This window comes from Ascochyta rabiei, chromosome 17, assembly GCF_004011695.2.
Source record: "Ascochyta rabiei chromosome 17, complete sequence".
NCBI classification, from domain to species: Eukaryota; Fungi; Ascomycota; class Dothideomycetes; order Pleosporales; family Didymellaceae; genus Ascochyta; species Ascochyta rabiei.
In genome coordinates this window covers 723009-735806 of record NC_082421.1, presented here as the reverse complement: position 1 = coordinate 735806, position 12798 = coordinate 723009, and the positions used below count along the sequence as shown (strand labels likewise).

Below are 12798 nucleotides of genomic sequence, written 5' to 3'. Positions count from 1 at the left end.
CGCCCAGTCTCCATCCGTCCAAGCGCATCGGGGAACGTTGACTTCGAAGCCCCGGGGCCGCTTAGGGAGCGACTCTCAGTCCATGGCCATGTTGCCATGTTGCCATGTTGCCGTGTTGCCGTGTGTGTACATACACAGTAGGCAGTACGGATGCAGAGGAATGGCGTGTTGTGCAGTGCCCACTGCTCAGGGCCCGTGCACTGCAGACCAGCCGCGAACCTGTCGCGACAGCTTGCGGCAACTTGCACCGCGAGCCAAGCACGTGCACTCGCTCAGACGCGGGCCGCCAACGGCACACGGCATCTCCTGAACACCGCTCGGCAACTTTGCGTGTGCATTGCGCAGCCAGCCAGACGTCTTGTCCGTCAGCTGCCTGAGCTCAAGCTCGCCGTGGAGGCGATTGTGATCCAGGATGCATGAGCAAAGAGGGGCCGCCAACACGGCTAATCTCCGCCCACCCTCCTAGCTCACGCGCTCGACCTGTCGACATCGCCGTGGACACTAACGAGCTGACATGTCCTGGTTCGCGGTTGGCGCTGGGAGGGCCCGTCGAGAACCAGCAGCACTCTTGTGTGCGCTGAGTTGCGATTGCCACTCGTATCCTCCTCGACTGACTCGACACAATCCTCCCTCTCCGCCTTCAACGGAGCTGTCGACGAGAACAGTAGCCACCGAGCAGAGTCCTCGTTTCAAAGCGCGCTGCCCATCACTGCGCTGCACGAATCCACGAAGCTGCGGCCCCGAGCACCTCTGCGCTGCGTTGCCGATGACATAAGCAAGCTCCACCCACGCTGATTCGCTGCATAGCCGCGCAGCCGACGGAAGATGGGCGGAAGGCCTCGCGAAACTTACCATCCGACCGGCAACGGCCGCACATCGACACCACGATCGCATGGAGCCCACTGGCACAATACCACCATACCACCATGCCACCATACCACCATACCACCATACCACCATACCACCATGCCACTATCCGGGCCCCTACCCTCACCCACTCGTACACGTGCTTTTCATATCACCTTCCATGCCACAACATGTCCCATCTCAGGTGAATGTCAAGATAGGATCCAGATGTTTTTCCACTGCTGCACGACTGAACACGCCATCGTGACCGCCATCAATGGAACATGTCTTTCCGACAAGAGGCGCAGTGCTGTCGGGAGCTTTCGCAAATCCGACGGACATGGTCCAATGAAATGTTCAGCTGGGCATCATCGCAGCCTGATTGGGAGGCCTGATGGCCTGTAGATTTCTACGACAAGAATGCCTCAACGAGCAACGAAATCAAATTCCAAGGTAGGGATCAGGGAAGCTGGTGTCAACCAGGGTACTGCCTGCCATGACCGAAACGCAAGAGACAGCCGCAAACGGGCCGTTTTCGCAGGGAGCACCACGCGGGAGTGCTGGCTCCAGATCCACAGCGTACGGCCGCAGCCTCTGGAATCTTTGCACAACGACTCAGGCTTCGGTATTCGGCACGCAGCTCTCTGTCGGATCTGTCACATTGGCAGACAAAACAACTGCAGCGGCCTCCCCGAGATTGCACCACGTTGCCACGACGACAACAATCGCTAACAAGGCACAACCTCACCCAAACCATAGCGTCATCCTAGTCCGATGTCATTGCCGACGTGCTATTGCAAAAGGCGGGGGAGCTCGGGCTATCGTTTCCCCGTCCGCCTGGTCGACATGACTGATGGCTGCAATATAGTTTGAGGCATCTTCTCAGGCCATACACCCACAAAATGCCATCGTGTGCACACCATTCTCATAGAAGCAATTCTCACGACGCAATGCCAGGCCATCCCGAACCATTGCTTACTCGAGACCACTCGATGGTCTGATTGATTCTCTCTTCCAATCTCGCAGCACCACGACCCATTCACGCCTCGTACATGTGCAAATCGACAGCACCGCTGTCCCCGCATCACCACTCCTATAGGCAACGAGAAGTAAGCGTCCGATAGTCCCACGGAAAGCCACAATACGGATATAACGCATGCCGCTTCGGCATGGCCACTCTTGGCGCAGGAACAAAGGATATTGACAAGAACGCCAACACTGACCCCTAACCCCTGACTCCACACGAGACCTCAACCAGACCAATGTTGACCATTTCCTAGAAACGGGCTGGTTCCCAGTACGGCCCGCAAACCCCAATCTCACTGCATCAGGCAAGATGATTCGGCGTGAAAAAAAACATTGCAAATCTTGGCTCGCTGTCATGGCACAGTGAGCCGAATGTCTCATCTCCTGGCAGAGCAGATCAGCCAGATTGTCAACAGACGATTTTGTACCCCCTCACCGATCACACTCGTATACCAGGTGAGGTTGACGTCATCAGCTTTTCGTTGGTCGGCACGGCTTGCCGACCCGCCATCAGGCTGATCGGAAGAATCGATCCTTCTGCGACTACCGTGGCATGTCTCGCGAATATCGAATAGATTCGACACCGCGCTAATTCTGTGAGCCGCTCTTGCGAAAATACAACGTAGGCAAACATGATCATGGTGAATGCTGTCAGGCATGTCTTTATTCCTTACTCTGGCGTCGTGCTAAGTCTCCTGCGACGCCGTCGCCATAGCGTCCAGCGCCCTCTTGAACGTATCGACCAACTTACTCGTCTCTTCCAGCCCAACGCTGAAGCGGATCAGATCAGCCTCGACACCCCATTTCGCACACTATCCATCGTTAGCACGGCCACTCGCTCGAATTTCATCGAGATTGACTTACCCAGTCCAACTCGCCATAGTGTGCCAGAATGACGTACGGGCTACTCAGCGTGAAGTTGGTGCCCAGACTCGGTCCCTTGACGGTGTCGAGATTGTCGAAGAAGGCAATGGCATCGGCTTTTGTGTAGAAGGTTGCGGAGAGCAGACCGCCGTAGCCGCCCTTTGGATTGCGGCATTTGTCGTAAAAGGGACGCGTCGGTGAGGTCTTGGGGTAGTTGACTTGCTTCACGCGTGGATGCGCGCTCAGCACGTCGCAGATAGCTTCGGCGTTTGTGCCGATGCGGTCGATCCTCGACACAAAGTCGCGGCTGTTGCGTTCCAGGAAGATGGAGTCTTCGGCCCAGTGGTTGTCCTCATAGTCCTCTGTCCATCGCTGCTTGAGCAGCTTGTAGTTTTTCGCTTTGGGGTTGAGCACGAGACTAGACTTGTCAGCTTGCACCGTCCGCATACACAAGAGGTGGGTATACGCACCCTCCGCCCATGACGTTACTGTCGCCACTAAAGACCTTGGTCAGACTGCTGACCACCACATCTGCGTATGGTAGCACGTTCACGTTGATGAAGTTTCCAATCGTCTCGTCAACCACGACGCAAAAGTCGTACTTGTCCGCCAGCTTCCGTATGCGCTCCAAATCCGGACTTCTGAGCAGCGGGTTACCCGGGAACTCTGTGAACAGAGCGAGGTACTTCTCGCCGCTTTCCAACCGCTTCTCCAAATCATTCAACTCCTCACTCGAGCCATGGCCGTAGAACAGCGAACCAGGCCCAAATTTTTCGGTGATCTTGAGCGTGTCGATATAGGGGAATCCGTAAACAATAGCCTTGTGCTGTCCCTTGGCGGCGAGCAGATTCCTGTGCGTGTTGAAAATGGAACTCATGCCCGTGGGGTAGAGGTAGACGTCGTCTTCGGAGAAATCGGCGACTTGTCGAGTGCGCTCCGAGTCCATGTCGAGAGATAGTGCTTCCGTGAGCGCAACGTCCGCGGTAAGGGATCCGGCGATGCGGCGGCGGACAGCGAGTTTGGCGTTCTTGGTCAGGGATAGATCGAGGTTGCGGCCGAATCTCTGCTCGACGAACTGGGTCACGGTCTCGGCGTCTTGTTGGACAGCGGGAGCGTCGAGGTCGATGGATTTCTTGTTCTGGTATCGTCGAGGTCCTTTGCAGAAGCGGGTGGGCTCGTTGAGCTTGGCTGCGTCGAGGAGAACGCCCTTCTCAAACAGATGGTGACAGTACTCTGCTCTTCTACTCGATACGCCGTCTCCCGAGTGCTGCCAGAACTGTTTTGCGACCTTGAAAAGATCCAGTGGGTAGAGTACAGCAGATATCTTCGGTGAAATGACGTTCATCTCTTCAGCGCGTGCTTTCTCCGCTGCGGGAACAAGGTCAACAATCCGGACTTGCGAAGTGTCCTGGTCGACTGCGGTCTGGAGGATGAAGTCTCGACATCTTGATGCGGTACAATGTGTGGGGAAGAGCATTGCCCCCTCTCCTTCTCTTCCATACTTCTCTACAATGTCTGCTGCGAAGGCCTGAATGGTTTTATGTATGAAGAACCTACGACTGTCAACGAAGGTTCGATCTTTGTCCTCGCCACCTCTTACCTAGGATATCCGGTCTTCATCTTACTGACGACCCACTCTTCACCTTCTTCGTAGCCAATATTGGCTCTCCATGTCGGTAATGAGACACTGACAGCCTGCCGTATTCAGTACGCGCTCAATCGTAGGAGATGCGAGGCATTGACTCACGTGCTCAGTCATAGGAGGAAGACTCTCTCCAACCTCAACATCATTCTCGTTTTCAATCATCATGGGCGCCATACTACAAACAAACGTCTGTCTTGTGTGCAAGATATGGTACAATGTAAGGGAGAAACGCCTCGTATGAGTAATGGCGGAGGCAAGACTGGTACGACGGCAGTGACACTTGGTGCTCCAGAATAACTTACCCCATCACCCACTAGCTCCGAGGTCGGCAGTTGCGACATGGCCAAAATTTAAGCTTATCGATAAGCCAGGTCCAGCCGTCTCCGCATTGAGCTCGTCAACAAACACCAGTGACGTGACGTGACACCACTGCGACGATGGACAACCTTACACCGTCTGATCTGTTCTCGCCCTCAAAAGCCCGGCAACAGCGTGCAAGAGCACAGGATTGGGCGCACATAGACTCATGGCTGTCGTACAAATATGCTGGGCGCACAGTGCCGACATTTGAGCGCAACGAAGAGACGCTGAAGGTACTGCGCGAGTTGTCCATGGCGAATGAAAGGGCAGACGAAGAGCGTGCAATAATAGAGCGTGTAGAAAGAGAAGCGCTGAAGGAGATGGACGAGGTATGAGCTCTCTTTACCACTCGCACCACACGACAAAGCCACTCACCAGGTAGGTCGCCACCAACCCCTCTGACGCGCATATCCTCTCCACCGTCCGCGCACACCTCACGCCAGAGGGGGCAGTGGCCCTCACCGCGCTCGCATCCACCACCATCGCCCTCTCGACACCGACGCCAGACCCCCAAACTCTCGCCCACGCCCTGATCTCCCACACCACCGCAACGCAGAACCTCTCCAACCAACTCACCCACATCCAGACCCTTCAACAATACCTCGCAAAGCAACACACACTCCTCCGCGCCCAACTGAACGAGCTACAAACAAACCCGTCCTTCTCCGCTCCCTCCTCCCTGCAGCGCCAAACCATCGAGCAGACCCGGCAGACCAAGCACCTCCGCTCCAAGATCCGAGAAGCAGAGTCGCAGCTGGCTTCTCTTCAGTTGTCACACGCGCGCGCCATGACGCCCGGAAGCAAGCATATAGCGTCTGCCGAGGCGATAACAGACATGCTGGAGCAACAGCGAGCGCTGGAGGAGCTGAGGGACAGGGTCGAGGCGTTGGAAGGCGAGGTTGAGGAGTTTGGTGGGCTGCCGGCGGACCTGGGGGCTGCGAGGAAAGAAGTGGGGAGACTGGAGGTTAGGTGTGATGAAGTGAGACGGAGGAGAGACGAGCTGTTTGAGGGTTTAGTGGGGTGATGAGAACTGAGTGCGAGAAGAATGGAAGACATAAGCGAAGCTCTTCCGGTTACATTCGATGCCTCTGTCTATTACCGATACCTGAATGCTGAACGCCACTGCATATCTGGGGTGTCTTTCGTGTCGTTCCAAACGCCTCGGCACACAACCACCGTAACCTTTGCATCCCTCTCATCGCGTAAACCGACGCATAGGTGTTCGTAAACTCATTCAAAGAACCAAGGTTGCTTGAGCAGCTCTGCTGGATCGTACACCAGGATAACGCGGATGAGTTGACAGATGGTAGCCGCTTCCTCATCGTCAATATCAGGATGCTTGTTCTTTGCAAAACGTTGCTCAAGAGACTTGTAGGGCTCAAAGTCGCAGAATTGCTTGTGGTCCAAGTCGTACCATCGATCTGCCCGCGACCAACTACGCATGATAGATTCAGGCAGCGGACGAATCTTGCCGTTGAGCTGGATGAGATGGTCGTCGTCAGCCTTGTCTCGGTGCTCTTGATCGTAGCCGCATGTCATTACTGTGAGCAGCGGCTCGCTTGTGAGGAATTCGTACATCAGGCACCCGAATGACCAGATGTCAATGCTACTACCGAATGGTCGCTTGAGAATAACTTCGGGACTACGGAGGCCCTTCGGTGTTACCGTAGATTCTGGTGGATTAGACATGAAGAAAGCTGGGGAAAAAAGGGCAGTCTTGACCTGTACCAGTGATTGATGCACTTACCAGCTCCGAAGTCGGACAACTTCACATAGAAGTCCGTTTCAAGCTTGACACGATCATGCAACGTTTATCTCTGATACACGCTTCGAGGTACCCATCTGTCTGTCTTCTTGTCGATTCTCCTCAACGGAATCGCCGCGTCGGTTCTGTTTTGCTCCAGTTGCTGCTGGTCTACTTCATCGAGGTTCTCGATTGAGAAGAGCAGATTGCCTGGCTGCAGATCGCCGTGCACCACACCATTCTTGTGCATAAATTTTAGTCCATGCAGTGCATGAATGAGTATCTTCTTAGCCACTGGTTTCGCGTATCGCTGCGGCACGCCCCACAACTTTGGAATGTTCTCGGGAAGCTCCTCCACAAGTGAAGCAGCGCTTGCACCCATGAGCTCAAAGACGAGGCATTGATGATTATCGTTGGGGCCCTCATGATGGAATCTTTTGAGAAGCTTCGTGATGTGTTGAGCGTTTGGGTCCTCTGGCGCCGAGTTCGAAAGGTGGTCGAGAATAGCGAGTTCAGTAAAGGCAGTGGAGGATTGAGCGGTCATAATTTCGAGGACAGCATACCTGGGTATGCTACATCTCCAGTCAATGATCTGATCCTGAAGCTCGGAGCTATGAGCGCGACTCACCTTGTGCTGACCACTAACCCGCAGTAGAATACGAGCCTTCCCCGAGTTTGCGTATGGCTTCGTATCGACGATCATGAAATTTGTTTCCAAGAGTTACCGGATGAAACCCGCCAGGCCGATACTCTTCAGCCCACTCGCAGTCTGAAGCTATATCTTCGAGTCGCCAGTCTTCGTCGTAGAATGACACCTCGCGTGGTGGGGTTGCGGGAGGAGATGTCATTGCAAGAGTGAGATCAAAGTATTGCAATTTGCGGACTTAAGCCTTGGGCAAAATTCTCAATAACAGGCAACAATTTGACCGAAATTGCTTAGATCTGCTTGTGTGCAGCAGTCGCTGTGTGGGAAGAACAGAAAGGCGTTTGTTTGCGCGGCCCGTGCTGAGCGCACAATGACGTGAGGTGAAGTGCTCTTGCGTTTCGAATGCCCAAAAGTACGAAACCTTGGAAGAGGAAGACAGATATTTCCAGTTGTCTATTCATTGTTTCATAGCAGAGGTATAGACGATAGGTTGTGCTCCAGTGGACAGAGAAAGCTCGATCTTATAAGGACTTTGATTCTACTATCACAATCCAGCAGTGACTGGTTTCGTTTGTGTTAGGAAGCCTCTGAGCTGTACGGCGTTGAAAGCCACCGAATTCACCTGGCGTTTACTCGTTAGGATAAGGTAAAATGATGTTGAAAAAAGTCGATTAGCTGTATTTCTGGCACTCCTCACTGTGCCAGGGGCACGCTGCGGTAGTAATTCCAGAGCCATCAGTGCACAAACACCTCTTCACGCCAGGTTATTTGAGGATACTCCACAGTAGAATAGCCTTGAAAGTCTACCATTTGTGCCTCCAGGTAACTAATTGCTGTCTCAGTGCCCGTACAAACGCGAGGTGAGAACCTAGGAGTATAGAGCATATGACGCTGCCTGACCTGCTATCGTTATACCAACGGCACAAGACTTGCCCTTAACTGACCGCTTGGTCAACTTCCTGATCAGTACCGTACTCACCTTCAGCTTCAGCATCAATAACACCTTCGTATCTGTCACCATGGCCATCCCCGCCACATTCAAGCCCGACGAGTCAAACTCAGAGAAGGAACGGATCATTTCTTTAGTTCAAGCCCAAACACCACCGCAGGGGGCGACTAGGGTCGAGGTGGTGTAGGTTTCCTCTATCATCGACGACCAACTCAGCTGAACTGAGCTTCAGGATCGGGTGGCACTCGAGCACAAAAGACCCCAAGAACCACCTCACGGTAGACTACTTCATCAAAAATGACCGGCTTCAACGTGTACAAATTATGGAACCCAAACAGACGCCTCAGCCTGTATCTACACTCACATCTTCAAGTGCCACATCCGCAAGCGCCGAGAATTGATTTCGTGAGTGCATCCTGGAGGTATAAAGCATCCTTTGCATGTTTGGCCTTCGTGTCAAGGCTAATCTCTGGCTGACCAGTACCTCTATGATGTAAGTGGAAGTTACTTATCTTCAATACTTCGCTCTTAGGTGCTTCGCGAATGGATTGGACTGACCAACCGAACAGATCTACGAGCCCTTGTTAAGTACTCAATGGCACGACTAACGACAACTCACTTCAACTGCTTTTTGAGTGGAATTCTATGCTGTTGTGGCTTTAACAGTCCCATAACCGGCTCCAGGAGGACGTTATAGACTTGGGCACAGAAAGGTCTGGTAGAGGGCTCGAAGCTCTGGACTCATGCGAGTGCGGATGCGGAAAACATAGTGGCTTTTATGATTCAATCAGCACACAGCACACAGCACACAAGAACCCAACACACGATTGCCTCTCACCAACCCTCCTGCGATTTCATCTTGAAGAAAGCATTGCAAAATCGCATGGCTCTAATCACACCCCATGGTTTATTATGGCTTAGTTCGGAATCTGACCCCAGAATCTGTACGCTCAACACACGAATTGCATCTGTTTTGACCCATGCTCGCATAAACGCTCCTCAGACCACAAACGACCCCAGTTTGATTCTCTTATCCTTCTCGTTGTCTTCTTCCTTCTTGACCTCCACCCTGTTACTCTCTTCCTTACCCACACTGCCCATACCGTCCCTCATCAAGATAGCAATGAGCCGTCCTTTTTCATCAGCTCCCTTCCTCTGCCTACCCAGCGCCGTCTTCCTCAGATCGCCAAGATCCATATTCTCCAACTGCCAATTACACCGGACTTCACGGATAGGGCCTGTGATCAGGATCCTTAGCCGACCTGACGGCCTCGAGCTTCCGAATCACGTTCGAGGGCGGCATGAACGTGTAGTTGACATAGCCGGCCTGTGAGGTCACGATGAGGCCGACGTCATGAGGGCAGCGGTGAGGTAAAGGCGATAAATTGTGAAGATTGTAAACTAAAAATGTCACCCACGGCATTGAGTACTGTCACCTGGCGTTGACCAAGCAAGGCAGCATGCCGTGTGTAGACGAACCCAAATGGATAAAACCCGCCCCATGTCTGAGACTGATATGCCGAACGCCTTCGCTATGCAGGATGTTGTCCTTTGCCCGGACTCAGTGTAGAGCTTCAAAAGACAAACCCGTCTTCGTCACGCCTCGGCCCAAGTCCTTTCTTGACGCCATCCTTCAACGAGTCCCAATTAACGCCATCCTGCCTGCGGCCACGTGTGTTTTGATCTTCTGCCACATCAGTCAACCTGCCCATAGCAATTCTACGCATCATGACTGTATCCTCCGCGTTCCGGAAGGACCTGCCCTTGCCCTCGGTCAAGAATTTTTCGATGAAGTCCTCTTCCTCGTCGCTAAATGGCAAGCTGACAAGCTCCATGGCTTTGTCTTCCCTTGTGTACAATTCTCCACCGATACCGTTGTTCCACGTGCTCTTGTCCAATGTCTGCTCAATCAAGATCTCAAGAAGCGGCTTCTGCTCATGCTCGGGTCGGGTATGAATCCAGTAGTATGTTTCCGTAACGTTGCGGCTTGAAAGATACTTTGCAAATTCGGTCCTGACTTTCTGGTCCTCGAGCGGCGGCTTGACGCAATTGTAGTAGGCAAGTGGTAGCACCTCATCCTGTTCGCCCTTCTGCACATTCACCCTGTTCAGCTTCTCTCTTCCATTCAGTAGCGTGAGCATGATCTCGTCTGGGAACGTTGGTATTATGCTAGGGTGTGTAAGGTTGCCGACAGCGTTCGCAAATTCGAGATGATCCAGAGACCACAAGCCTTCGATGAAGGTCCAGAAGCGCTTCTCGAGGTGAACGTCGCGTGCGAATGCGGTTGCGAGCTCGTCGTCCTCATGGTGCTGCGGCGACAAGTCTTTGAGTAGGTAGAAGATCAGACAGTGCTTGTTGTGTAGTGTGGTTTCGGAGGAGACGATGCGCTGGTGTAGGTCGTGCAGCTGTTGTGGTGTCTTTGGTGGGTATGCCTTGCGTCCTAAATCTTGTCAGCAGATGGTTGCTGTTGAGTTTGCGACCGCACTTGCCCTTGATCTTCAGCAGCTCCAATAGGCGCTCAAAGAAGGTCTGTCCGCCGAGCGCATGCTGGTACTCTTGGATCTGCTGTACCAGGCCGTCGGTGTAGTTGTGCCCTCGAAAGACAGCATTAAAATCTTCAACGTCAAGCATTGCGGTCAATTGAACTCGGCGACTTGTGAGGTGGGGTAGCTGGGTTCGCGCAACAATGCGGTTGCTGTTGACGCGTGCGTTCTCGCGGCTATATAACAATCGCACTAGCGTAAAATGCATGTCGAATTGCCTCGACGAAACGGACACCAACTCCATTCGAAACAAATAAAAGCTGTATGAGAGATCGAGACTCTGTTGCACGCGTGATATGAGACTGTCATATAAATACTTCAATTACATGCGATGCTTTTCGTCGCTAGAATACATGCGCTGGTATATACAGTAGCGCTGGTATCAATACATTTCCAGTCGTAGACCGCTCCTCGCCTCGACTCGCCAATAACGCCGTGTCATGCCATGCTGTCGCGATGCAAAAACGAGTTGAATCAAACTCCTTGCTCTTACCAGGCGAGTGCGCATAAGCCAAAGAATGTGCTAAAGTCTCCAATCACACGCCGTCCTCCTGGTCTCACGATCGTTCGAGATGTTTGCGCTCGTTTGCATCGTTGAAGACTTTCTTACCTAGCTCGTAGCAGCTGATCATAATCGCACAAGCAGGTGCAATCTTCAGTGATCGAGCCGCCCATCCCTTGAACAGTCCAGACATCCCTTGCTCTTTGTAGATGTGCATAAGGAATCGAGGCATAGACTGATCTTCTGGTCGTACAGTCTCGACAGCGTCCTTGGCGGCTTTGCCTGCGTGCTGTACGACTTGCTGTCTGGTCTTGCCGACGTCGAACGGTGTGGTGACGAATGCCGCAACTCCACCAGAAGCAGCGCCGGCAATAAAGCTGTCAACGATGGTGTCTTTTGGATTCTCTCGGCTCCGCGACCGGCTTCGTCGCTTGAGCTTCTCTTCCCCTCGGCCCATGCGGAACTCGAAACCGTCGTTCCTGGCATCCGCTCGTCCCCTGGCATCAGTCAAGGCGTTTCTCGTGGCTTCGTAGCCCCACCAGTAGATCGCAGAGAAGGGTACGTCACGCCAGAGGGTCAAAGTGAGACCTCTCCATAGGCTGAAAACACCTTGTGAGCCCACCATCTCCCTCAACCCGTCCATTGTTTCGCGAAAGTGCCCTGCAGCGGTGGCTGTGTGGTTTGCTGACTGCATCCTGGTTTTGAACATCTCAATGGGGCTGACAGTGATAGCGGCCATTGTGCGAGCTGAGGCGCCTGCTACCAAAGGTATGTACGCGTCCGGGATGGCCTGGCGGAAAGGCGACGCCTGAGCTGTTCGTAACCAGTCGTAACCTGCGAAATAGATGACGTTCGCAGGGACTGCCATGACCAGAGTCGGTGACAGTCCTCGCCATAGTGTCCGTGGTCCTTCGTTCTGTGCAATTTTTCGTAACCCGTCCCAGGTACTATTGATGGTCCTCCGTTGCACCTCTTCGACCGCGCAGCTCAGATCGGCTGGGTTGATCGGCGCCATGGTTGGCCCAGCTACGCAGAAAGGCGCCTTGTTGTTCATCCAGAACACCTCTCTACAGCAAGCCGAGATGCCCGTGTTTGGCGGCAGGTCGCGGAACTGGCCAAGAGTGGAGCCATTGAATCCGCGGGAAGTGTGCGACGATGTTTTTTGCGGTGTTTCTTGCGACTGTAGACGGACGCGGACGACGTCGAGGGGCGTGACTGGTTTACGTCAGTGACTGTTCGAGAGAGCGCTGTGGCGGACAGTGTAGTGGACCCAGCTCGCAGATGGTGCGCAATGAAAACGAAGCACTCCAGACAACTACTCACCCAGTAACGATGTCAGAATGCTCCCAGACACGGCCGAAAGCATCTTCTGGGGCAGCGACACCTCGTCGGCGCCTTTGATGACGTCCACATCCTCGGCCCGCTGAGTGGCCGTCGCCATCTCTACCGCTGCGTGCAGTGGACGGTTGTGTTAGCTCGAGTGGGAACGAGGCGGGTGGTGAGAGTCGCAAGGGCGCAGAGAGGCGGGCGTGTTCATTCTCCGTGGGCGGTGATCAAGTGGTGACGCTGTGCTGAAAGGCGGCGAGGGCGGCCTGGTCGTCCATGGTTGGTTCTAGCTCCGAGCCACAAAAATGTCTACCACGATCGGACTAATAGGATCAACGGCGTGGGGC

General features: G+C 53.6%; 6 protein-coding genes across 6 annotated transcripts, besides 3 other annotated features; 1 reads left to right on the top strand and 5 right to left on the bottom strand.

Moving 5' to 3' along the window:
- Positions 1–85: 85 nt before the first annotated feature.
- Positions 86–120: a tandem repeat.
- A 790-nt stretch (positions 121–910) lies between these two features.
- Positions 911–973: a tandem repeat.
- Positions 974–2558: 1585 nt separating this feature from the next.
- Positions 2559–4555, bottom strand: EKO05_0009632 (Cystathionine gamma-synthase; the record flags this gene model as incomplete). The annotated part of the gene is made up of 5 exons (XM_038942703.2): positions 2559–2684; positions 2737–3154; positions 3207–4289; positions 4337–4431; positions 4484–4555. The coding sequence occupies 5 exons, from the start codon at positions 4553–4555 to the stop codon at positions 2559–2561; spliced, it is 1794 nt and encodes a 597-aa protein (XP_038795016.2).
- A 263-nt stretch (positions 4556–4818) lies between these two features.
- On the top strand, positions 4819–5765 carry EKO05_0009631 (uncharacterized protein; the record flags this gene model as incomplete). The annotated part of the gene is made up of 2 exons (XM_038942675.1): positions 4819–5070; positions 5124–5765. The coding sequence occupies 2 exons, from the start codon at positions 4819–4821 to the stop codon at positions 5763–5765; spliced, it is 894 nt and encodes a 297-aa protein (XP_038795015.1).
- A 206-nt stretch (positions 5766–5971) lies between these two features.
- On the bottom strand, positions 5972–6430 carry EKO05_0009630 (uncharacterized protein; the record flags this gene model as incomplete). Its single annotated transcript, XM_038942442.2, has 1 exon — positions 5972–6430. One exon carries the CDS (start codon positions 6428–6430, stop codon positions 5972–5974), a length of 459 nt encoding a protein of 152 aa, XP_038795014.2.
- Positions 6431–6552: 122 nt separating this feature from the next.
- On the bottom strand, positions 6553–7188 carry EKO05_0009629 (Non-specific serine/threonine protein kinase; the record flags this gene model as incomplete). Its single annotated transcript, XM_059637580.1, has 1 exon — positions 6553–7188. One exon carries the CDS (start codon positions 7186–7188, stop codon positions 6553–6555), a length of 636 nt encoding a protein of 211 aa, XP_059493563.1.
- A 1680-nt stretch (positions 7189–8868) lies between these two features.
- Positions 8869–8905: a tandem repeat.
- Positions 8906–9654: 749 nt separating this feature from the next.
- Positions 9655–10711, bottom strand: EKO05_0009628 (uncharacterized protein; the record flags this gene model as incomplete). Its single annotated transcript, XM_059637579.1, has 2 exons — positions 9655–10520; positions 10570–10711. The coding sequence occupies 2 exons, from the start codon at positions 10709–10711 to the stop codon at positions 9655–9657; spliced, it is 1008 nt and encodes a 335-aa protein (XP_059493562.1).
- Positions 10712–11180: 469 nt separating this feature from the next.
- EKO05_0009627 (Carrier protein, mitochondrial) lies at positions 11181–12566 on the bottom strand (the record flags this gene model as incomplete). The annotated part of the gene is made up of 2 exons (XM_038942737.2): positions 11181–12340; positions 12449–12566. 2 exons carry the CDS (start codon positions 12564–12566, stop codon positions 11181–11183), a joined length of 1278 nt encoding a protein of 425 aa, XP_038795012.2.
- Positions 12567–12798: the final 232 nt, after the last annotated feature.